The sequence below is a fragment of the Somniosus microcephalus genome, chromosome 23, assembly GCF_052327205.1.
Source record: "Somniosus microcephalus isolate GS21.2 chromosome 23, FLI_Smic_1.0, whole genome shotgun sequence".
NCBI lineage: Eukaryota > Metazoa > Chordata > Chondrichthyes > Squaliformes > Somniosidae > Somniosus > Somniosus microcephalus.
Genome location: NC_141009.1, coordinates 7,170,170 through 7,193,389, shown reverse-complemented (window position 1 = coordinate 7,193,389; position 23,220 = coordinate 7,170,170). Strand labels below are relative to the sequence as shown.

At 49.5% G+C, this 23,220-nt stretch overlaps 1 protein-coding gene across 1 annotated transcript in view; it reads left to right on the top strand.

Moving 5' to 3' along the window:
• Positions 1 to 23,220, top strand: part of LOC147101612 (fibrinogen C domain-containing protein 1-like) — a 41,539-nt gene that overhangs the window by 3,193 nt on the left and 15,126 nt on the right. The window contains exons 2-4 of the mRNA XM_085965132.1: positions 12,283 to 12,756; positions 16,289 to 16,445; positions 21,149 to 21,285. Coding sequence (XP_085821258.1) covers positions 12,283 to 12,756; positions 16,289 to 16,445; positions 21,149 to 21,285 — 768 coding nt within the window. The remainder of the gene's footprint in view (positions 1 to 12,282; positions 12,757 to 16,288; positions 16,446 to 21,148; positions 21,286 to 23,220) is intronic.

The following is a 23,220-nucleotide window of genomic DNA, read 5'->3' as shown; positions in this document are numbered from 1 at the left end:
ACCAATATTCACTATTTCACACTAATAGTATTTCACACTAATACTCATTATTTCACACCAATGTTCACTATTTCACACTAATACTCACTATTACACTCTAATACTCACTGTTTCACACTATTTCACACTAGTACTCACTACTTCACACTATTTCACACTAATACTCACAATTTTACACCAATATTCTATTTCACGCCAAAATTCACTATTTCATACTAATACTATTTCACACTAATACTCACTATTTCACACCAATGTTCACTATTTTACACTATATCACATTAATACTCACAATTTTACACAATTTTACACCAATATTCACAATTTCACGTCAATATTCACTATTTCACACTAATACTATTTCACACTATTTCACACTAATACTCACTATTTCACACCAATGTTCACTATTTCACACTAATACTCACTATTACACTCCAATACTCACTATTTCACACTAATACTTACTATTCCACAATAATACTCACTATTTCACACTATGTCACACTAATACTCACTATTTCACAATAATACTCACTATTTCACACTAATACTCACTATTTCACACTATTTCACACTAATACTCACTATTCCACACCAATGTTCACTATTTCACACTAATACTCACTATTACACACTATTTCGCACTAATACTCACTATTTCACACTATGTCACACTAATACTCACTATTACACACTATTTCACACTAATACTCACTATTTCACACTAATACTCACTATTTCACACTATGTCACACTAATACTCACTATTTCACACTATTTCACGATAATACTCACTATTTCACACCAATACTCACTATTTCACACTATTTCACACTAATACTCACTATTTCACCCTAATACTCACTATTTTACCCTATTTCACAGTAATACTCACTATTTCACACTATTTCACAATAAAACTCACTATTTCACACTAATACTCACTATTTCACACAATTTCACACCAATATTCACTATTTCACACTAATACTCACTATTCAACACCAATTTGTACAATTCCACGCTATTTCACACTCTTCTACACTATTCCATACTATCTCACTATTCCACAATTTCCATGCCATTCTACACTATTTCACACTCTTCTTCAATGTAACCATGATTCCATGTGATTCCACACTACACTACACTATTTCACTCTATATTATCCCACACTATTCCATAGCATTCCCAGCTATTTCACATTATTCCCTGTTGCTCCTTAGTATTCCACACTATGGGATACTAATTTACACTCATCCACACCAACCCATTCTATTCTAACTGCCGCACACCATTCATCAATATCCCGTGCTATTTCACGCTATTCAGAGGAACACAGGAACAGGAGGAGGCCATTCAGCCCCTCGAGCCTGTTCCGCCATTCAATTAGATCATGGCTGATCTGTATCTTAACTCCATCTTACCCGCCTTGGTTCCGTAACCCTTCATACAAAAGTCTATCAATCTCAGTTTTGAAATGATCAGATTGACCCCCAGTCTTAACAGCTTTTTGGGGGAGAGAGTTCCAGATTTCCACTACCCTTTGTGTGAAGAAGTGTTTCCTGACATCACCCCGGAATGGCCTGGCTCTAATTTTAAGGTGACGCCCCCTTGTTCTGGACACCAGAGGAAATAGTTTCTCTCGATCTACCCAATCAAATCCATTAATCATCTTAAACACCGTAATTTGATCACCCATTAATCTTCTATACTCAAGGGAATGCAAGCCTAGTCTATGCAACCGGCCTCATAATTTAACCCTTTTATTCCTCATGATGATTCCCCCTTTCTCTGTTGCTCCCCCTGTGGTTTTCAGTCCAGTCCGGCCGATACTGGAGCAGGACGCACGTGATCGTCCCACGTCTCTCCCGAGGTAGCAACGATTAATCTAATCCAACAGCCGGAAATATTCGCCTCGCTTGCAATTTTCAAATCCTGCCTTCTCCCTGCTTGCGAAATCAATCGATAACGTTTTCCACCTTTGCAATTCAGCAGAGATCTTAACAACAACGTCAGAGAAAAAAAAACGGATGTGACATTCCTCCAGCCAACCAGCCCAAGCACAGAAGCAGAACTTCAGGATCACACCAGCCCGGAATTAATCTTGCGACAGCCGCAACACCCAAATATTAATTGCAATACACTCCGCACAGGAGCAAAGCAGAAACAAAGATGGCTGCTGCACCACCCGATAGAATTTTTGTTTTATTTTAAGCCGGATAATCAGCGTCAGGCAGATGCTGCAACTCGACTAGGGGTTGCCAACCCTCCAGGATTGGCCTGGAGTCTCCAGGAACCGAAGATTAATCTCCCAGTCACTGCTGAGAGCAACTCCCGGGAGATAAATCATGGGGCCATTAAAAATAATTCATATTCCTGGGATGAGAAGTGACGTAATAAAACTCACTACGCACTTGGTTTAAGCATAAAGCAAGGCTTTAATCAACTTATTTCAGAACATGGAAGTCTAGTTGTATCCACTGGCTCCTTGTCTTTGCAAACTGTCCCTGGCAAGCTGGGGCCAACGCCCGAGTATTTATACTCCTTGGACGGCGCCACCAGCTGGCCGTCCAGTGTTATTTCATAGGTAGTTTCTCGATGATGAGATTTATGACAAGAAGGTTGTCCTATGATCGGAGATTGTGTAGATTGTGTAGTGTATGTACCCGTCTACCTTTAAGGGAACTATTGAATGTAACCGTTCACCTTTAAGAGAACTACTTTAGGTGTGGCACTATTTGTTTGGCTTCTGTAAACTGTAATACCGACAGTGACCACACCAGTATATAAGTGTTGTGGCAGGATAACTGGGGCAGATTCGCCCTGACCTCTGAATAGTAAAGACCTGTTTGTTTGTTACTCCTGAAGTCTGTGTCGTTATTAACTGTACAACCCACAGACTTTACAGTGGCGACGAGTCCGATCGTACCCTGCGGCAAGACTACCAAAGCAAGAAGAGCGTCGAAGAGAGGCAACCGCCCTCGTCGTGCTGCTGGGAGAAAACACGAGGCTGCAGCAGGAGAAAGGTGGAAGACTTTAGCAACAAAAGCTTCCGTCTGCAACAGGCACTGACTACCCTTCTACCACGGTGCGGAGTGAGCCGATCAGCAGGGAACAAGGCGGCCGAAGAGACTGTGAGTAGGGGAAGGTGTAGAAGTATCCGGAGGATAAGGGCAGAGCACTCGACCTCGGTCGAGGGGGAGCGGAGCCGGTCAGAAGTCGGGTCCAACGGCGTCGGGTGACAGCCGGACCGCGATCGGCGGGAAAGATCCGGGCGGCGACGAAGCCGCGGAGCGCTGAAACCGAGCGTGTGGGAGAGGCAGAGCCGAGCAAAAGAGGCTGCGCGAGAGCCAGCCCAGCGGCTGAACTGTTCTCCACCAACGGGGTACCCAGAGCCGGTAGAACCGAACGTGCGGGAGTGGGAGAGAGACACAGCCGAACAAGGGGAGAGAGACTGCGCGAGAGCCAGTCCAGCGGCTGAACTGTCCTCCGTTAACGGGGTGTACCCAGCGCCGGTAGAGCCGTGCGGGCGGGAGGAAAAGACAGAGCCGAGTAAGGGGAGCTGTGCGAGAGCCAGCCCAGCGGCTGAACCTGTCCGCTGTGGGGAAAGCGTACCCCTTCCACCAGGAAGAAACGCGGAAAGCCGCCATTAGGCGGAGAAGACGACAGAGGCGGGAAACCGCCATTGAAGTGGGCGGGGAGAGAAAGGAAGAGCGGGAAACCGCCATTTTCGCGGGAAAAACCGCCATCTTAACTGCCATTGAAGTGGGCAGAGAGAGAGAGAGAGAGAGAAGGGAAGAGCGGGAAACCGCCATTTTCGCGGGAAAACCGCCATTTTAGAAATAAACAGATAATAAATAATACTTAAAGAAATACTGTGCTGCTCCAAGGAAAGGAAGATGCCTAAGCGAGGGAATAGTAACGATTTTCATTCTGAGATAGAAGACTGGGCCACGTACGTGGAACGCATCAAGATCTATTGTGAAGCCAACAAAATAGAGGAAGACGACAAGGCGATAACATTGTTAAACTCGATGGGCGCAAAGACATACGGGCTCTTGAAGGATTTACTAGCACCAGCTAAACCGGCGGATCAGTCTTTCGAAGAGATTGTGGCTGTTCTGAAGGACCACTTGAACCCCACACCGTTGATGTTGGCTGAACGATTCAAATTCTATGCAAGAACGCAACGGAAAGACGAAAGCAACGCAGAATACTTGGTCGAACTGCGTAGGCTAGCGAAATACTGCCAGTTCGGAGGGAATCTGACAGAGGCACTGCGAGACAAGTTCGTAGGCGGATTGTCCAAGGAAGGGACGCAAAAGCGCCTACTCGAAGAGAACGACCTTACACTTGACAGGGCTGTCCTTATAGCCGCATCACACGAAGCCGCAGCGAAAGGAACGGCGGAAATGCAACTAAAGGCGGCGGCACTCGGGGTGGACCAAATTACCTCGAGTACAACAAAATGCTATCGTTGTGGGAAGACAACACACGACCAGAATCAATGCTGGTTTAAGAACCAAGAATGTAGGAAATGTGGCAAACTGGGTCACATCGCTAAGGTATGCCGGTCAGGGAAGAAGACCAACAACCAAAGGAAGCCATCACAAGAAAAGTACAACAAGGTATACAAGGGGGCTGAGAAGAGTTCAGACGAACAGAATCCAGACTCAGATCCAAACGGCCAGGAGCTGGGTAGTCTGAGTATCCACCATGTGAGTAAGGAAGCTGACCTACAAACTATCTGGGTCATGCTAAAAATAGCTGGAGTCCAAGTGAAAATGGAGTTGGACACTGGATCAGCCGTATCAGTCATAAATCGAAGGGATTACCACCGGCTATTCCCACACATACCCTTAAGAGATACCAAGTTCGTATTGCAGACATACACGGGGCATAAAGTATACCCCATGGGAAAAATAAGAGTCAAGGTGAGAGATAGGGGTAAAGTACACCCAAGAATGAACTTGTACGTACTACCTGAGGGAGGACCACCACTTCTAGGACGGGAGTGGATTAAGAAAATAGACATGGAATGGCACTACCTACAAGCAATGACGAGTGAGGACTCGGTGCAGACAAGCAGCTCAGACTCTGAGCCGGAAGACGATAAGTCCAGCCCACGTATGAAAAACAAGGTTAACATGAACTCACTGACTAAGGTTGGAAAAACGATGGCGTGCATAAAGACAGAGAATTCTGAGTCTGTTCAAGTTACAGACATATGCATTACGGAGGAACACCGGGCTCGAACTCAACGTTATTTCAAAGTACGACAACAATTAGAACAATTAAGTTACCGTCTCGTACAAGAGATGAAAACAATGAAAAAGTTCTATGACACCGAATGGGAGAGTCTGGAAAGACAACAGAACCTGCTGGCTCAAGCAGAGAGCGACCATAGAGCCATCGTGACCAATTACCGATCACATCTCCCTTATGATGTTCAGGAGTTAGAATATTTGCATGATCTAGAGATACAGCATAAAGGCAAACCACGCTACACTGAGGATTTTGTTCTGCAATTGGAGACGGAGCTAGTGCAGGCAAGGTTAAGAGAAGCTGAATCGCAGTGTGCACTTAAAGAGATGCAGAAAAAAATCTTGGACATGGAAAAGAGAAACGCTTCTTTACCTGATGTGAATAATGTGGCCATGTTGCAAGAGGAGCTTATAGGGGCGAAACTGAAAGAAGCTAAGCAAAGGATGTTGGAACTTGAAACACAGAACCAAATCAGCAGTAACCAGCCAGGTCGAACAGAGAAGGAGTGCTATGGTCTACATGAGAAGGTGCAATATCTCTCAGCCCAGAATAAGGGTCTACTCACTCAGTTAAATGAAAGTAAACGGAAAATGGCTGAGATAGACTGCAAGAATAAAGAAGATTTGATGGCAGTGAGACTTCGAGAGGCAGATAGCATAGCAGCCTTGGCTGAACTCCAACAGGAAATTGCGAAAGAAGCAAATGAAGAGGAATCTTCAGGAAGCCAGGATTTTATTCCAGTTCTTCTCTACGACTCCTTACAAGCAGAGTGTGAGAAGTTGAAAGAACAGTATGAACAGGCCCAGGCTACAATTCTGGAGGGGATTAACTCGGCAACCTCCGAAAAGCTAGTTTCAGTAGAAGCATATGAACAACTAAAGGTTGAACATGAGCAAGAAGTCCAAAGGCTGCAGGAAATTCTTGATGAGCTCAAGGCCAAGACAGACTCATCGGTAGAAGTTCCATCCATAGATGAGAATGTAGAGGTGAAAGACATGGCAGAACATGAAAGACAAGATGTCCAAGAACTCATAAAAATATTGAAGGAAACCCAAGACAAATATGAGGCGGCAATGACCGAGGTTCAACGACTTGAAGAGCAGAGTCAACTGGGAATCCTTTCAGTGGAAGGGAAGGAAACTGTAAGAAACACAGAGACTGTAAGAATGGGCCCTGAACATGAGCTAGGGAGCATCAAGGCGCAACTTCTTCGAGCGCTTGAAACCAAAGTACAAGAGGAAAGGAAGGTGAAAGCATTGGAGGGAAAGGTGGATGAAATGGAGAAGACTCTGATCCACAGAGTCCCCGTGGAAGAGTTAACGGTCAGCCAACTCCTTCACATGCTGAGAGACAAGACTCCACAATGGGAACACGAGCTTCAATCTTCAAAGGGAAGGAATTCGGAGCTCCCAAAAGTTACGGAAATAACTGAGGTGGCAACACAGATTTTGTGTTACAGTTTACTCTATGAAGAGTTCGTTGAATCACGTCAATGTGAACAGAAGAATGTTGAAACAGCTGCTTCAGTAGAAGGATTAAATAGCCTGATACCGCAATCCCCGATGGAAGGGAAGGTATTGAACTCACAAATGAGGTCAGTAGTGAAGGAATGGCAGACAACCCAGGAAGAGCGGGACGAAATTGAATGCATGAAGAAGTCTTTTCAAGAAAGATGTCTAGGGAAGGAACCACAGTCAGCTAACGCCCAGATGGGTAAGGAGGAAGTAGAAGGCCCTCTCGCTGGCCTAACTCAGGACGAACCCGAGTATTACCATGACCTGTTGAGTGACACTGAATATTACGAGGATCTGGTCTGCTCAGTTTGTGATGAAAACTCCCAAAGTGCTGAAATCCGGATGAAGCACTTAAGGTCTAAGGAACATAGAGAGTTGGTGGCGCTACAGCTGGCAGCCGAGAAAGGAGCTCCGAGAGTTTCAAAAAGGCAGAAAAGAAAAAGAAGAAGCAGAAGATAATAACCGTCTAAAATATTATCACTTCTACCATCTCAGGCGGGACACTACGAAAGGAGCTAAATTAGTTGAAAAACCGGAAATTATCAAGACAGCCAGTTGGTTGTAAAAGTCCACACTGCTGGTTCAACAGGACGAAAGTTCAAGCTGTTACGTCAAGAAAAAGGCTATGGAGGAGTCACGCTAGCCATGTGAACCGGCTACACCAAAGAGATGCTGTTCGGAACGAGTCAAGATCAGAGACTGAATCTATGAACTGTTCCCACCGAGATTATATCTGTAAATTGTTTTATATGAAGTTGAAGATATGTATGTTTAACGGGGACTCTGTAAGTAATAAGCTAAAAAGGGAGGATTGTAGTGTATGTACCCGTCTACCTTTAAGGGAACTATTGAATGTAACCGTTCACCTTTAAGAGAACTACTTTAGGTGTGGCACTATTTGTTTGGCTTCTGTATACTGTAATACCGACAGTGACCACACCAGTATATAAGTGTTGTGGCAGGATAACTGGGGCAGATTCGCCCTGACCTCTGAATAGTAAAGACCTGTTTGTTTGTTACTCCTGAAGTCTGTGTCGTTATTAACTGTACAACCCACAGACTTTACAGATTGGGCCTGTACTCTCTGGAGTTTAGGAGAATGAGAGGTGATCTCATTGAAACGTATAAGATTCTTAAGGGCTTGACAGGGTAGATGCAGGGAGGGTGTTTCCCCTGGCTGGAGAGTCTAGAACCAGGGGTCACAGTCTCAGAATAAGGGGTTGGCCATTTAGGACTGAGATGAGGAGGAATTTCTTCACTCAGAGGCTGGTGAATCTTTGGAATTCTCTACCTCAGAGGGCTGTGGAGGCTGTCGTTGAGTATATTCAAGACTGAGATCGATAGATTTTTGAATATTAAGGGAACCAAGGGATATGGGGATAGTGCAGGAAAGTGGAGATGAGGTCGAAGATCAGCTATGATCTTAATGAATGGCGGAACAGGTTCGAAGGGCCGAATGGCCGACTCCTGCTCCTATTTCTTATGTTATTATATTCTTTGAGTACTTCTGTTTATTAGTTATATAGAAATATTGGAAATGAGGAAAAAAAAGGCTGTTTGATTGGGTGGGGCGGTCATGTGATGAAACCTCCTGGGATACGTCCAATCAGCGCTGGCGATCCCTAAGCTCGAAGTGATTCGGATCTAACAGTGTGGGGAGCGGCCATTTTGTTTAACACGTTGCTCTTTCCTGTCAGGGCTCCCCCACCGCCCCCCACACATAAAAGGTGGTCTTCCATTACAGAGAACGTACAGCACAGAAACAGGCCATTCGGCCCAACTGGTCCGTGTCGATGTTGACGCTCCACACCAGCCTCCTCCCGCCCCCTCTTCATCTCACCCCCATCGACATATCCTTCTGTTCCTTTCTCCCTCCTGCGCTTATCTAGCTTCCCCTTAAAGGCATGCTGTGCTCCCCGTGCGTCAGCCTCGGCTGAAGTGGTAGCACTCCTGGCTCTGGGTGAGAAGGTGTCCTGGGGCCAATGTTGATTCCCTCAACCAACATCACTAAAAAAAAAAGATAATCTCTGGTCATTGACTCATGGCTGTTTGTGGGAGCTTGCTGTGCGCAAATTGGCTGCCGCGTTTCCTACATTACAACAGTGACTACACTTCAAAAACGTCCTTCATTGGCTGTAAAGCGCTTTGGGACGTCCGGTGGTCGTGAAAGGCGCAATAGAAATGCAAGTCTTTCTTCCTTGTAGCTACGTGTGATGTGCAGCAGTTGTGAGGAAACGTTTATCTGAAGAGCTGATGTTTGCACCAAGGCACTGACCGGGATCTTTAGAAATGATTCTGTAAACTCCACCAAGGGTCCATGTCTCATTAAATTCAGCTGCAAACCAAGATCAAAAACAGAACAAAATCCCCCACATAAGCCCTCTCACTGCTTCATTTATAATATATTTGCATTCTGAGTCATTAGGTGCTGAGTAAATTTTAATTTGCATTAAGCACTTTCAAGCGCCTTCAGTCAACAAGGAATGCTTATGGTAGAATCAGATTAGCTCATTCAATCCACTGGGGACTTTGGTTTCTAAGAACAGGCTCAGATAATTGTTGACTTTGGGCTTCTCCTCCTCACCTCCATCACTTCAAAAAAGAAAGACTTGCAGTTCTCCAGCGTCTTTCACAACCACCGGACGTCCCAAAGCGCTTCACAGCCAATGAAGTACTTTTTGAAGTGTAGTCACTGTTGTAGTGTAGGAAACGTAGCAGCCAATTTGGGCACAGCAAGATCCCACAAACAGCAGTGTGATAATGACCAGGTCATCTGGTTTAGTTATGTTAGTCGAGGGATAAAGACTAGCCTCAGGACACCGGGGAGAACTCCCCTGCTCTTCTTCAAAATAGTGCCATAGGATCTTTTACGTGGATGTAATATCTCCAAATTTGCAGACGACACAAAGCTGGGTGGGAGGGTAAGCTGTGAGGAGGATGTCGTGAAACTCCAGTACGATTTGGACAGGTTGGGTGATTGGGCAGAAACATGGCAGATGCACTATAATGTGGATAAATGTGAGGCTATCCACTTTGGTGGCAAAAACAGGAAGGCAGATTATTATTTGAACGGTAATAGATTGGGAGAAGGGGAGGTGCAAAGAGACCTGGGTGTTCTTGTGCACCAGTCGCTGAAGGTAAGCATGCAGGTGCAGCAGGCGGTTAAGAAGGCAAATGGTATGTTGGCCTTCATAGCAAGAGGGTTCGAGTACAAGAACAAGGATGTCTTGCTGCAGTTGTACAGGGCCTTGGTGAGACCACATCTTGAGTATTGTGTGCAGTTTTGGTCGCCTTACCTGAGGAAGGACGTTCCTGCCATGGAAGGAGTGCAGCGAAGATTCACCAGGCTGATACCTGGGATGGCAGGAATGACGTACGAGGAGAGATTGTGTCGATTGGGCTTATACTCACTGGAGTTTAGAAGATTGAGAGGGGATCTCATCGAAACCTATAAAATTTTGTCAGGCCTGGACAGACTAGATGCAGGAAGGATGTTTCTGATGGCCGGGGAGTCCAGAACCAGGGGTCATAGTCTAAGGATAAGGGGTAAGCCATTTAGGACTGAAATGAGGAGGAATTTCTTCACCCAGAGAGTGGTGAACCTGTGGAATTCTCTGCCACAGAGGGCGGTGGAGACCAGTTCATTAAGTATATTCAAGAAAGAGTTGGATATATTTCTTAAGGCTAAAGGGATCAAGGGATATGGGGAGAAGGCAGGGACAGGGTACTGAATTTGGATGATCAGCCATGATCTCATTGAATGGCGGAGCAGGCTCGAAGGGCCGAATGGCCTACTCCTGCTCCTATCTTCTATGTTTCTATGTTTCATCTGAAAGACGGTACCTCTGACAGTGCAGCACTCCACTGGGAGTGTCGGCATGGATTTTGTGTTCAGGTCTCTGGAGTGGGACTTGAACCCACAACCTTTGGATTCAAGAGTGCTACACACTGAGCCACTGGTTGACACTCAAGGCTTCGAGGCTTAATTCCTTGGCCTTCCTCCCCACCCCCACCTTACACGGACTCGAACCCATGCAGATTTTATCCTAACTCCGCACAAAGTCCCACACCCTTGTCCACAGCGAGCTCCACCAGCAGCTTATCTCCCACAGTGTCGACTTCCAAATCCTCATGTTTGTCTTCATAGCCTGCCCTGCCCTCTCCTCATCCTACCTCTACATTCTTCCTCAGACGTTGTTTCCTGGCTCAGTGGGTAGCACTCTCTCTCTCTCTCTCTCTCTCGCCTCTGAGTCAGAAGGTTGTGGGTTCAAGTCCCCACTCCAGAGACTTGACCACAAAAATCCAGGCTGACACTCCCAGTGCAGTGCTGAGGGAGTGCAGCACTGTCGGAGGTGCCATCTTTCGGATGAGACGTTAAACCGAGGCCCCGTCTGCTCTCTCAGGTGGACGAAAAAGATCCCACGGCCATTATTTCGAAGAAGAGCAGGGGAGTTCTCCCCAGTGTCCTGGCCCAATATTTATCCTTCAACCAACATCACTAAAACAGATTAAAGATTAAAGGAGTTGATGGGGTAGATAGAGAAACTATTTCCTCTGGTGGGGGGAGTCCAGAACAAGGGGCCATAACCTTAAAATTAGAGCCAGGTCACACAAGGGTGATGTCAGGAAGCACTTCTTCACACAAAGGGTGGTGGAAATCAAACTCTCTTCCCCAAAAAGCTGTTGAGGCTGGGGGGACAATTGGGTAAGGGTATTAAAGGTTATGGAATCAAGGTGGGTAACTGGAGTTGAGATACAGATCAGCCATGATCTAATTGAATGGTGGAACAGGCTCGAGGGGCTGAATGGCCTCCTCCTGTTCCCATGTTCCACAGGCTCAATGATGATCCTGTCTTCTATAAAAGTCCCACTGCCACGCTTTTCCAACGCACTCCGGGCCGGCCTCCCATCTTCTACCCTCTATAAATCTGAGGTCATCCAAAACTCGGCTGCCCGTGTCCTAACTCACAACAAGTCCCGTTCACCCATCACCCCTGTGCTCGCTGACCTACATTGGCTCCCGGTTCAGCAACGCCTCGATTTTATAATTCTCATTCTTGTTTTCAAATCCCTCCACAGCCTCGCTATCTCTGTAATCTCCTCCAGCCTCACAACCCTCCGCCGCCACCCCCCCCCGCCACCCCGAGATCTCTGCATTCCTCCAATTCTGGCCTCTTGTGCATCTCCCGATTTCCATTGCTCCACCATTGGCGGCCGTGCCTTCAGCTGCCTGGGCCCTAAGCTCTGGAATTCCCTCCCTAAACCTCTCCGCCTCTCTCACCTCCTTGAAGACGCTCCTTAAAACCGACCTCTTTGACCAAGCTTTTGGTCACCTGTTCTAATGTCTCCTTATGTGGCTCGGTGTCAAATTTTGTCTGATGATCGCTCCTGTGAAGCGCCTTGGGATGTTTCACTACATTAAAGGTGCTATAGAAATGCAAGTTGTTGTTGTTTAAATATGAGAAGCCTAATTTATCGAATCCTCTCCTGGTTGCAGAAGCTGAGCTGTGGCTACGTGCTGTGTATGGTCCTGCTCTTCCTGGCGGTATTACTGGCCGTGGCGGTAACGGGAGCTCTCCTCTTCCTCAACCACTACCACCATGCTGCGGAGACCCCGCCTCTCATCAGCGCCAACCAGGACACGGCCCAGGCCCTGGTCACCATCGACCAGGCCGACACCTCCAGGATCAGCATCTTCGTCGACCCCAACTGCCCGGATTACAAGAGCGACCTGTCCCGGCTGGAAGGCCTCCAGTCGTCGCTGCTCGCCGCCGTCTCCAGCCGAGGGGAGGAGGTGAAGGCGTCCGAGGGGCAGGACCGGGCGCTCCTGGTCACGATGGCGGGCCAGGTGTCCAGGCTCTCGGCCCGCACGGCCCAGCTCAGGCAGGATTGCGAGGCATTGAAACTGGGCCAGGGCGGCTTGAGCCAGGAACTGAGTTCGCTCCAGTCCGAGCAAGGCCGGTTAATCGAGGTAAGGCGGCGGAATCCAGACCGTTCATGGGAACGAGGCCTCGGAAGCTCAGTTCACCCTAAAGCCTGTCAGGTCAGGCAGTAAAGTCCTGACACTAACACACATTGCTACCCACTTTAGAGGTTCCTTGGCAGCTGCGACATCACAGTCAGAGATATCCCTTTAATCGCTTTTCTCAGAGACCAGCAGAAGCTGGGGGTGTTCTCCTTAGAGCAGAGAAGGTTAAGAGGTGATTTGATAGAGACGTTCAAAATCACAATGAGTAAATAAGGAGAAACTGGCAGGAGGGTCGGTGACCAGAGGACACAGATTTAAGATAATTGGCAAAAGAACCAGAGGGGAGATGAGGAGAATGTTTTTACGCAGCGAGTTGTTGTGATCTGGAATGCGCTGCCTGAAAGGGCGGTGGAAGCAGATTCAATAGTAACTTTCAAAAGGGGAATTGGAGAAATACTTGAAGGGGAGAAATTTGCAGGGCTGTGGGGAAAGAGCAGGGGGGAGCGGGACTAATTGGAGAGCTCGACCAAAGAGCCGGCACAGGCACGATGGGCCGAATGGCCTCCTTCTGTGCTGGAAGATTCGATGAAAGATTTTCCACCACGGCTCCTTCTGTATTTACGAAAGGTCTCGTTTTCACAGTAGTAACAAGTGGCTCTTTCAGAGCAGAATGAGGTTACAATGACCACGTCATTGGGAGACACCAGCAGCTGCAACACAGGAGGGTTGACTGTTGGCTCGAAGGGCAACGTTTCAATCAAGGGTTTCAAGAGGATCAGTGGCCCGTTTTACAACTCGCCCGATATTCTCTCCCGTTGAAGACAACTGTGATTCAGTGGGTCGCACCCTCGCCTCTGAGTCAGAAGGTTGTGGGTTCAAGTCCCACTCCAGAGACTTCAGCATAAAAATCAAGGCTGACACTCCCAGTGCAGTACTGAGGGAGTGCTGCACTGTCGGAGGGGTGGTACTGAGGGAGCACCGCACTGTCGGAGGGGCAGTACTGAGGGAGTGCCGCACTGTCGGAGGGGCAGTACTGAGGGAGTGCTGCACTGTCGGAGGGGCGGTACTGAGGGAGTGCTGCACTGTCAGAGGGGCAGTACTGAGGGAGCGCTGCACTGTCGGAGGGGCAGTACTGAGGGAGCGCCGCACTGTCGGAGGGGCAGTACTGAGGGAGTGCCGCACTGTCGGAGGGGCAGTACTGAGGGAGCGCTGCACTGTCAGAGGGGCAGTACTGAGGGAGCGCTGCACTATTGGAGGGGCAGTACTGAGGGAGCGCCGCACTGTCGGAGGGGCAGTACTGAGGGAGTGCCGCACTGTCGGAGGGGCAGAACTGAGGGAGCGCCGCACTGTCGGAGTGGCAGTACTGAGGGATCGCCGCACTGTCGGAGGGGCAGTACTGAGGGAGTGCCGCACTGTCGGAGGGGCAGTACTGAGGGAGCGCCGCACTGCCGGAGGGGCAGTACTGAGGGAGCACTGCACTGTCGGAGGGGCAGTACTGAGGGAGCGCCACACTGTCGGAGGGGCAGTACTGAGGGATCGCTGCACTGTCGGAGGGGCAGTACTGAGGGAGCGCTGCACTGTCGGAGGGGCAGTACTGAGGGAGCACTGCACTGTCGGAGGGGCAGTACTGAGGGAGCGCCGCACTGTCGGAGGGGCAGTACTGAGGGAGCGCTGCACTGTCGGAGGGGCAGTACTGAGGGAGCACTGCACTGTCAGAGGGGCAGTACTGACGGAGCACTGCACTGTCGGAGGGGCAGTACTGAGGGAGTACTGCACTGTCAGAGGGACAGTACTGAGGGAGTGCCGCACTGTCGGGGGGCACTACTGAGGGAGCGCTGCACTGTCAGAGGGGCAGTACTGAGTGAGCACTGCACTGTCAGAGGCGCCGCCTTTCAGATGAGACGTTAAACTGCTCTCTCAGGTGGACATAAAAGATCCCACGGCCATTATTTCGAAGAAGAGCAGAGACGTTCTCCCCAGTGTCCTGCCCCAGTATTTGAAGATTAATCTTCAGGTCACAGCTGTGAGCAACCGGGAGTAAAATCAAGGGGCATAAAATAATTTGTCTGCTTATTTCAAATTTACTTTGAAATTTTAATGGCAGTAGGCTGCTCAAACCTTCTAACAATGGTTGTAAGTTCTCACCGATCTAAAAGGGATATAAGTTGGAGTAAAGTCACTTCCGTCAGACCCAGTACAGCAAAAGTTCTTAGTTATAAAAACATCGGAAATGGTGGTGAATCGGGTTTTGGGGGGAAGGGTATTGAAGAGTCCGTTCGCTTTCTGATTGACGGCAGAAGGCGGGGTGGCACGAGTCGAGCAATCAATGGCGGGAGAGTGGGGGTGGGGTGGTTGGAGTCAGAAGGTCATGTGATGATAGGCGCAACCAGAATTGACAACCCCTACACGTTCCTATTTTTTTATTATTCGTTCATGGGATGTGGGCATTGACATAAGAAAACTACTAGGCACTTGGTCAAAGTATTAAACAAGGCTTTAATCGACTGTTTCACAACATGGAAGTCTAGTTATCCTTCACTAGTTCCTGTTTACAAAATGTCCCTGAGCAAGCTGGGCCCGTGCCCGAGTATTTATACTCTCCCTGGACAGCGCCACCAGCAGGCCGCCCAGTATATTTCATAAAACCTTTCTACATGAATGGCACAATTTATGTCAGGCGTCGCCAGCAAGGCCGGTATTTATTGCCCATCCCTAATTGCCCTTGAGAAGGTGGTGGTGAGCCGCCTTCTTCAACCGCTGCAGTCCGTGTGGTGAAGGTGCTCCCACAGTGCTGTTAGGGAGGGAGTTCCAGGATTTTGACCCAACGGCGATGAAGGAACGGCCGATATATTTCCAAGTCAGGATGGTGTGTGACTTGGAGAACTTGGAGGTGGTGGTGTTCCCATGCGCCTGCTGCCCTTGTCCTTCTAGGTGGTAGAGATCGCGGGTTTGGGAGGTGCTGCCAAAGAAGCCTTGGCGAGTTGCTGCAGTGCATTTTGCAGATGGTAATTGTAGTGTATGTGCTTTAAGTCAGAACTACTTTTTACAGCTCCTGTATACTGTAGTACCGGCAGTAACCACACCGGTATATAAAGCTGTGCGCATGCCTCTGTACTCCAGTCTAGAGATTGCCCTCCTCCAGTAAAGACCTGTTATTTGTTTATGTACAGCATCCGTGTAATTATTTATCCACTGGACCACGGATCTAACAGTACACACTGCAGCCACGGTATGCCGGTGGTGGAGGGAGTGAATGTTTAAGGTGGTGGATGGGGTGCCAATCAAGTTGAGCTTCTTGAGTGTTGTTGGAGCTGCACTCATCCAGGCAAGTGGAGAGTATTCCATCACACTCCTGACTTGTGCCTTGTAGATGGTGGAAAGGCTTTGGGAAGTCAGGAGGTGAGACACTCACTGCAGAATGCCCAGCCTCTGACCTGCTCTTGTTGCCACAGTATTTATGTGGCTGGTCCAGTTAAGTTTCTGGTCAATGGTGACCCCCCAGGATGTTGATGGATTCCAATTCTCTTCCCCACAGCTGCTTTCGGAGAGTCAGGTCAACTTGGTTAAGGTCGTGGGCTCGGTGAGCGACACACTGGACTCCCTTCAGAGAGGACAGGGAGCCATGAAGTCCCATATGAAGGCCGACCTGGTGAAGGGACCAGCCCGACCCCGGCCCAGGAGCTGCCCGAACGGTGAGTCTGACACCCTCGCCTTCGCTCGTCCCATCACCTCCTTCAACCCGCCTCGCCCGTCCTTCAATCCTCCCCGCTTTGGTGCAGCTCCCACTTCACTCGCAGCATGCGGGAGACTGAAGGCTCGAACCTTTCCCATGCTTGATCGAGAGAGAGAGAGAAAGAGAGAAAGAACGAGAGCGAAAGAGAGAGAAAGAACGAGAGAAAGAGAGAGAGAAAGAACGAGAGAGAAAGAGAGAGAAAAAGAGAAAGAGAGAGAAAAAGAGAGAGAAAGAATGAGAGAGAGAGAGAGAACGAAAGAGAAAGAACGAGAGAAAACGAAAGAGAGAGAGAAAGAACGAGAGAAAGAAAGAAAAAAGAAAGAAATTATTTCTGTAGCGCCTTTCATGACCTCAGGACGTCCCAAAGCACTTCACAGCCCATGAAGTACTTTTCGAAGTGTAGTCACTGTTGTAATGTAGGAAACGCAGCAGCCAATTTGCGCACAGCAAGCTCCCACAAACAGCAATGTGATAATGACCAGACAAACTGTTTTTTTTTAGTAATGTTGGTTGAGGGATAAATATTGGCCAGGACACCGGGGAGAACTCCCCTGCTCTTCTTCAAAATATTGCCATGGGATCTTTTATGTCCACCTGAGAGAGCAGACAGGGCCTCGGATTAACGTCTCCTCCGAAAGACTGCACCTCCGACAGTGCAGCACTCCCTCAGCACTGCACTGGGAGTGTCAGCCTGGATTTTTGTGCTCAAGTCTCTGGAGTGGGGACTTGAACCCACAATGTTGTGACTCAGAAGCGAGAGACTGCTGCCCACTGAGCCACGGCGATAAAAGTTCTGGGCCTTGCCAATTCAAGCCTGAATCATGAAATGAGGTGGGTTTAAGACAAGCGGTGCTTACACCCGAGAGGGAAGTGAGTGGGATGGACGTACTGATACGGGAGAACTGAGACAGTCAGCTAGAGTCAGTCAGTACTCTGACTGGACATCGTACTAACAGGATTGCAAAGGGACCATTTCTACCAATCATAGATATGCAATAACAACAACAACTTGTATTTATACAGCGCCTTTAACGTAGTAAAGCGTCCCAAGGTGCTTCACAGGAGCGATTAACAAATAAAATTTGACACCGAGCCACATAAGGAGATATTAGGGCAGATGACTAAAAGCTTGGACAAAGAGGTAGGTTTTAAGGAGTGTCTTAAAAGTGGAAAGAGAGGCGGAGAGGTTTAGGGAGGGAATTCCAGAGCTGAGGGCAGTTGAAGGCACGGCCGCTAATGGTGGAGCGATTAAAATCGGGGATGTTCAAAAGGCCAGAATTGGCGGAGCGCAGAGATCTCAGAGGGTTGTAGGGGCTGGAGGAGGTTACAGAGACAGGGAGGGGGCGAGGCCATGGAGGGATTTGAAAACAAGGATGAGAATTTTAAATTCGAGGCTTTGCCAGACCGGGAGCCAATGTGGGGTCAGCGAGCACAGGGGGTGATGGGTGAATGGGACTCGGTGCGAGTTAGGACACGGGGCAGTGAGCACAGGGGGTGATGGGTGAACGGGACTGGGTGTGAGTTAGGACACGGGGCAGTGAGCACAGGGGGTGATGGGTGAACGGGACTGGGTGTGAGTTAGGACACGGGGCAGTGAGCACAGGGGGTGATGGGTGAACGGGACTGGGTGGGAGTTAGGACACGGGGCAGTGAGCACAGGGGGTGATGGGTGAACGGGACTGGGTGTGAGTTAGGACATGGGGCAGTGAGCAGAGGGGGTGATGGGTGAGCGGGACTGGGTGGGAGTTAGGACATGGGGCAGTGAGCACAGGGGGTGATGGGTGAACGGGACTGGGTGGGAGTTAGGACATGGGGCAGTGAGCACAGGGGTGATGGGTGAACGGGGCTCGGTGCGAGTTATGACACGGGGCAGTGAGCACAGGGGTGATGGGTGAACGGGACTGGGTGTGAGTTAGGACACGGGGCAGTGAGCACAGGGGGTGATGGGTGAACGGGGCTCGGTGCGAGTTAGGACACGGGGCAGTGAGCACAGGGGGTGATGGGTGAACGGGACTGGGTGTGAGTTAGGACACAGGGCAGTGAGCACAGGGGGTGATTGGTGAACGGGACTGGGTGGGAGTTAGGACACGGGGCAGCGAGCACCGGGGTGATGGGTGAACGGGACTGGGTGTGAGTTAGGACACGGGGCAGTGAGCACAGGGGGTGATGGGTGAACGGGACTGGGTGTGAGTTAGGACACGGGGCAGTGAGCACGGGGTGATGGGTGAACGGGACTGGGTGTGAGTTAGGACACGGGGCAGTGAGCACAGGGGGTGATGGGTGAACGGGACTGGGTGTGAGTTAGGACACGGGGCAGTGAGCACGGGGTGATGGGTGAACGGGACTGGGTGTGAGTTAGGACACGGGGCAGTGAGCACAGGGGGTGATGGGTGAACGGGACTGGGTGTGAGTTAGGACACGGGGCAGTGAGCACGGGGTGATGGGTGAACGGGACTGGGTGTGAGTTAGGACACGGGGCAGTGAGCACAGGGGGTGATGGGTGAACGGGACTGGGTGTGAGTTAGGACACGGGGCAGTGAGCACGGGGTGATGGGTGAACGGGACTGGGTGTGAGTTAGGACACGGGGCAGTGAGCACAGGGGGTGATGGGTGAACGGGACTGGGTGTGAGTTAGGACACGGGGCAGTGAGCACAGGGGGTCATGGGTGAACGGGAGTCGGTGCGAGTTAGGACACGGGGCAGTGAGCACAGGGGGTGATGGGTGAACGGGGCTCGATGTGAGTTAGGACACGGGGCAGCGAGCACCGGGGTGATGGGTGAACGGGACTGGGTGTGAGTTAGGACACGGGGCAGTGAGCACAGGGGGTGATGGGTGAACGGGACTGGGTGTGAGTTAGGACACGGGGCAGTGAGCACGGGTTGATGGGTGAACGGGACTGGGTGTGAGTTAGGACACGGGGCAGTGAGCACAGGGGGTGATGGGTGAACGGGACTGGGTGTGAGTTAGGACACGGGGCAGTGAGCACAGGGGGTGATGGGTGAACGGGAGTCGGTGCGAGTTAGGACACGGGGCAGTGAGCACAGGGGGTGATGGGTGAACGGGGCTCGATGTGAGTTAGGACACGGGGCAGTGAGCACAGGGGGTGATGGGTGAACGGGACTGGGTGTGAGTTAGGACACAGGGGCAGTGAGCACGGGGGGTGATGGGTGAACGGGACTGGGTGTGAGTTAGGACACGGGGCAGTGAGCACAGGGGGTGATGGGTGAACGGGACTGGGTGTGAGTTAGGACACAGGGGCAGTGAGCACGGGGGGTGATGGGTGAATGGGACTGGGTGTGAGTTAGGACACGGGGCAGTGAGCACAGGGGGTGATGGGTGAACGGGACTGGGTGCGAGTTAGGACACGGGGCAGTGAGCACAGGGGGTGATGGGTGAACGGGACTGGGTGTGAGTTAGGACACGGGGCAGTGAGCACAGGGGGTGATGGGTGAACGGGACTGGGTGTGAGCTAGGACACGGGGCAGTGAGCACAGGGGGCGATGGGTGAACGGGACTGGGTGTGAGTTAGGACACGGGGCAGTGAGCACAGGGGGTGATGGGTGAACGGGACTGGGTGTGAGTTAGGACACGGGGCAGTGAGCACAGGGGGTGATGGGTGAACGGGACTGGGTGTGAGTTAGGACACGGGGCAGTGAGCACAGGGGGTGATGGGTGAACGGGACTGGGTGTGAGTTAGGACACGGGGCAGTGAGCACGGGGGGTGATGGGTGAACGGGACTGGGTGTGAGTTAGGACACGGGGCAGTGAGCACAGGGGGTGAGGGGTGAACGGGTCTCGGGGTGAGTTAGGACACGGGGCAGTGAGCACAGGGGGTGATGGGTGAACGGGACTGGGTGTGAGTTAGGACACAGGGGCAGTGAGCACGGGGGGTGATGGGTGAACGGGACTTGGTGCGAGTTAGGACACGGGGCAGCCGAGTTTTGAACGAGCTCGAGTTTATGGAGGATGAAAAATGGGAGAACGGGCCGGGAGAGCCTTGGAATAGTCATGTCTGGGGGTAACAAAGGGATGTCGGTTGGGAATATTTTTGTCAGTTCTTTGGTGGCCGACTGGATGTTGAATCCGCAGACAGTCTCTCTGCCTACATTAAAGACACATCATGTTCATGCAGTGCAGCGTGGGTGTTGGAACCGTGAGGAGCAGGACAGTGCCTGCCTTGCAGTCCCATTTAAAGGTGATAATTGCACAAAAATATTCTAAGCAGTGAATGTCTGGGGACCTGTGTTTAATTCTGAAGCCTGGTGCCTGTCTTCCCATCTGTCTCCATTTATAACCAATCAGTTCTTAATCTTAACCATTTTCACTCCACGCTGAGTTCTTTAATGAACTTCAGCCAGGGCTCAGTGGGTGGCACTCTCGCTTCGGAGTCAGGAGATTGTGGGTTTAAGTCCCACTCCAAGGCAAACTGGCTGCCGCATTTCCCACATTACAACAGTGACTACACTTCAGAAGGTACTTCATTGGCTGTAAAGCGCTTTAGGACGTCCTGAGGTCGTGAAAGGCGCTAGAGAAATGCAAGTCTGTCTTTCAACTCTTCGCTTTTCTAATCTTTAATAATCTTTTTCATTCCAAGTGCCCTTACGGTCATTATAAATGAGCTGACTGAGCCCTCTCTTTCTCCTTTTGGAACCCCCCTGCAGATCCTCGCCCCAGAGACTGCCATGATATCTACATGAAGGGACAGAAGGAGAATGGAATCTATTCCATTTTTCCTACTCACTATCCGGCAGGATTTCAGGTCTCCTGTGATATGACAGTGGCCGGGGGAGGCTGGACAGTAAGTAGTCGATCCCAATTTGCAAAATCAAATGTTGAATCTTATCTTTTTTGTGAAATTCCATCCTATCTCCCAAATCCCATTCCATCCTCTCTCCCATTCCAATTCCATTCTATTCCATCTCCATATTGTATTCCATCCTATCTCCCAATCCCATTCCATTATACCGATCAGTCCCATTCCATTCTATCGATCAATCCCATTCCATTCTATCTTCTAATCCCATTCCATCCTATCTCCCAATCCCATTCCATTCTATCTCCCAATCCCATTCCATTCTATCTCCCAATCCCATTCCATTCTATCGATCAATCCCATTCCATCCTATCTCCCAATCCCATTCCATCCTATCTCCCAATCCCATTCCATTCTATCTCCCAATCTCATTCCATTCTATCTCCCAATCCCATTCCATCCTATCTCCCAATCCCATTCCATTCTATCGATCAATCCCATTCCATTCTATCGATCAATCCCATTCCATTCTATCTCCCAATCCCATTCCATCCTATCTCCCAATCCCATCCCATCCTATCTCCCAATCCCATTCCATTCTATCGATCAATCCCATTCCATCCTATCTCTCAATCCCATTCCATTCTATCGATCAATCCCATTCCATTCTATCGATCAATCCCATTCCATCCCATCTCCCAATCCCATCCCATCCTATCTCCCAATCCCATTCCATTCTATCGATCAATCCCATTCCATCCTATCTCCCAATCCCATTCCATCCTATCTCCCAATCCCATTCCATTCTATCATTCAATCCCATTCCATCCAATCCCAATCCCATTCCATCCTATCTCCCAATCCCATTCCATTCTATCGATCAATCCCATTCCATCCTATCTCCCAATCCCATTCCATCCTATCTCCCAATCCCATTCCATCCTATCTCCCAATCCCATTCCATTCTATCGATCAATCCCATTCCATCCTCTCTCCCATTCCCATTCCATTCTATTCCATCTCCATATTGTATTCCATTCTCTCTCCCCAATCCAGTTCCATTCTATTTCCTCAATCTCAATCTGTTTATATGTCCGCCCACTGATATCACTTAGAATCTATTTCTAGTCATTTCCAGGCTCAGGGCTCATTATTTTCCAAAAAATACTCCCAGCTGGGGTGGTCCTCGGTGGTTCCTATCTGGCCCTCGGGTCTCGGCAATCCAGTTCACCAAGCCAAGGCACCTTGGTTCCACTTTGATGTTTCTAATTGTTATTCGCTGGTGCGTCCTGTTTGGTTGGCCTGTGTCTGCGGGTTTGGAATGGGCTGGTCTTAGCACTATTGCCTCATTGATGGTTGAGTCCTAAATCAGAATCAGCTGCCTGAAATGTTACATAGAATTACATAGCGTGTACAGCACAGAAACAGGCCATTCGGTGTTTGGTCCGTGCTGGTGTTTATGCTCCACACCAGCCTCCTCCCACTCTATTTTCTTCATCTAAGCCCATCAACATATCCTTCTATTCCTTTCTCCCTCATGTGTTTATCGAGCTTCCCCTTAAATGCATCTATACTATTCGCCTCAACCACTCCCTGTGGTAGTGAGTTCCACATTCTCACCACTCTCTGGGTAAAGGAGTTTCTCCTGAATTCCCTACTGGATTTATTAGTGACTCTCTTATATTGATGACCTCTAGTTTTGATCTCTCCCACAAGTGGAAACATCTTCTCTACGTCTACCCCATCGAACCACTGCGGAGGCTCAGTTGTTGAGTATATTCAAGACAGAGATCGATAGATTTTTGAATATTAAGGGAATTAAGGGATATGGGGATCGGGCGGGAAAGTGGAGTTGAGGTAGAAGATCAGCCATGATCTTATTGAATGGCGGAGCAGGCTCGAGGGGCCGAATGGCCGACACCTGCTCCTATTTCTTATGTTCTTATGTAATCTTAAAGACCTCGATCAGGTCACCCCTCA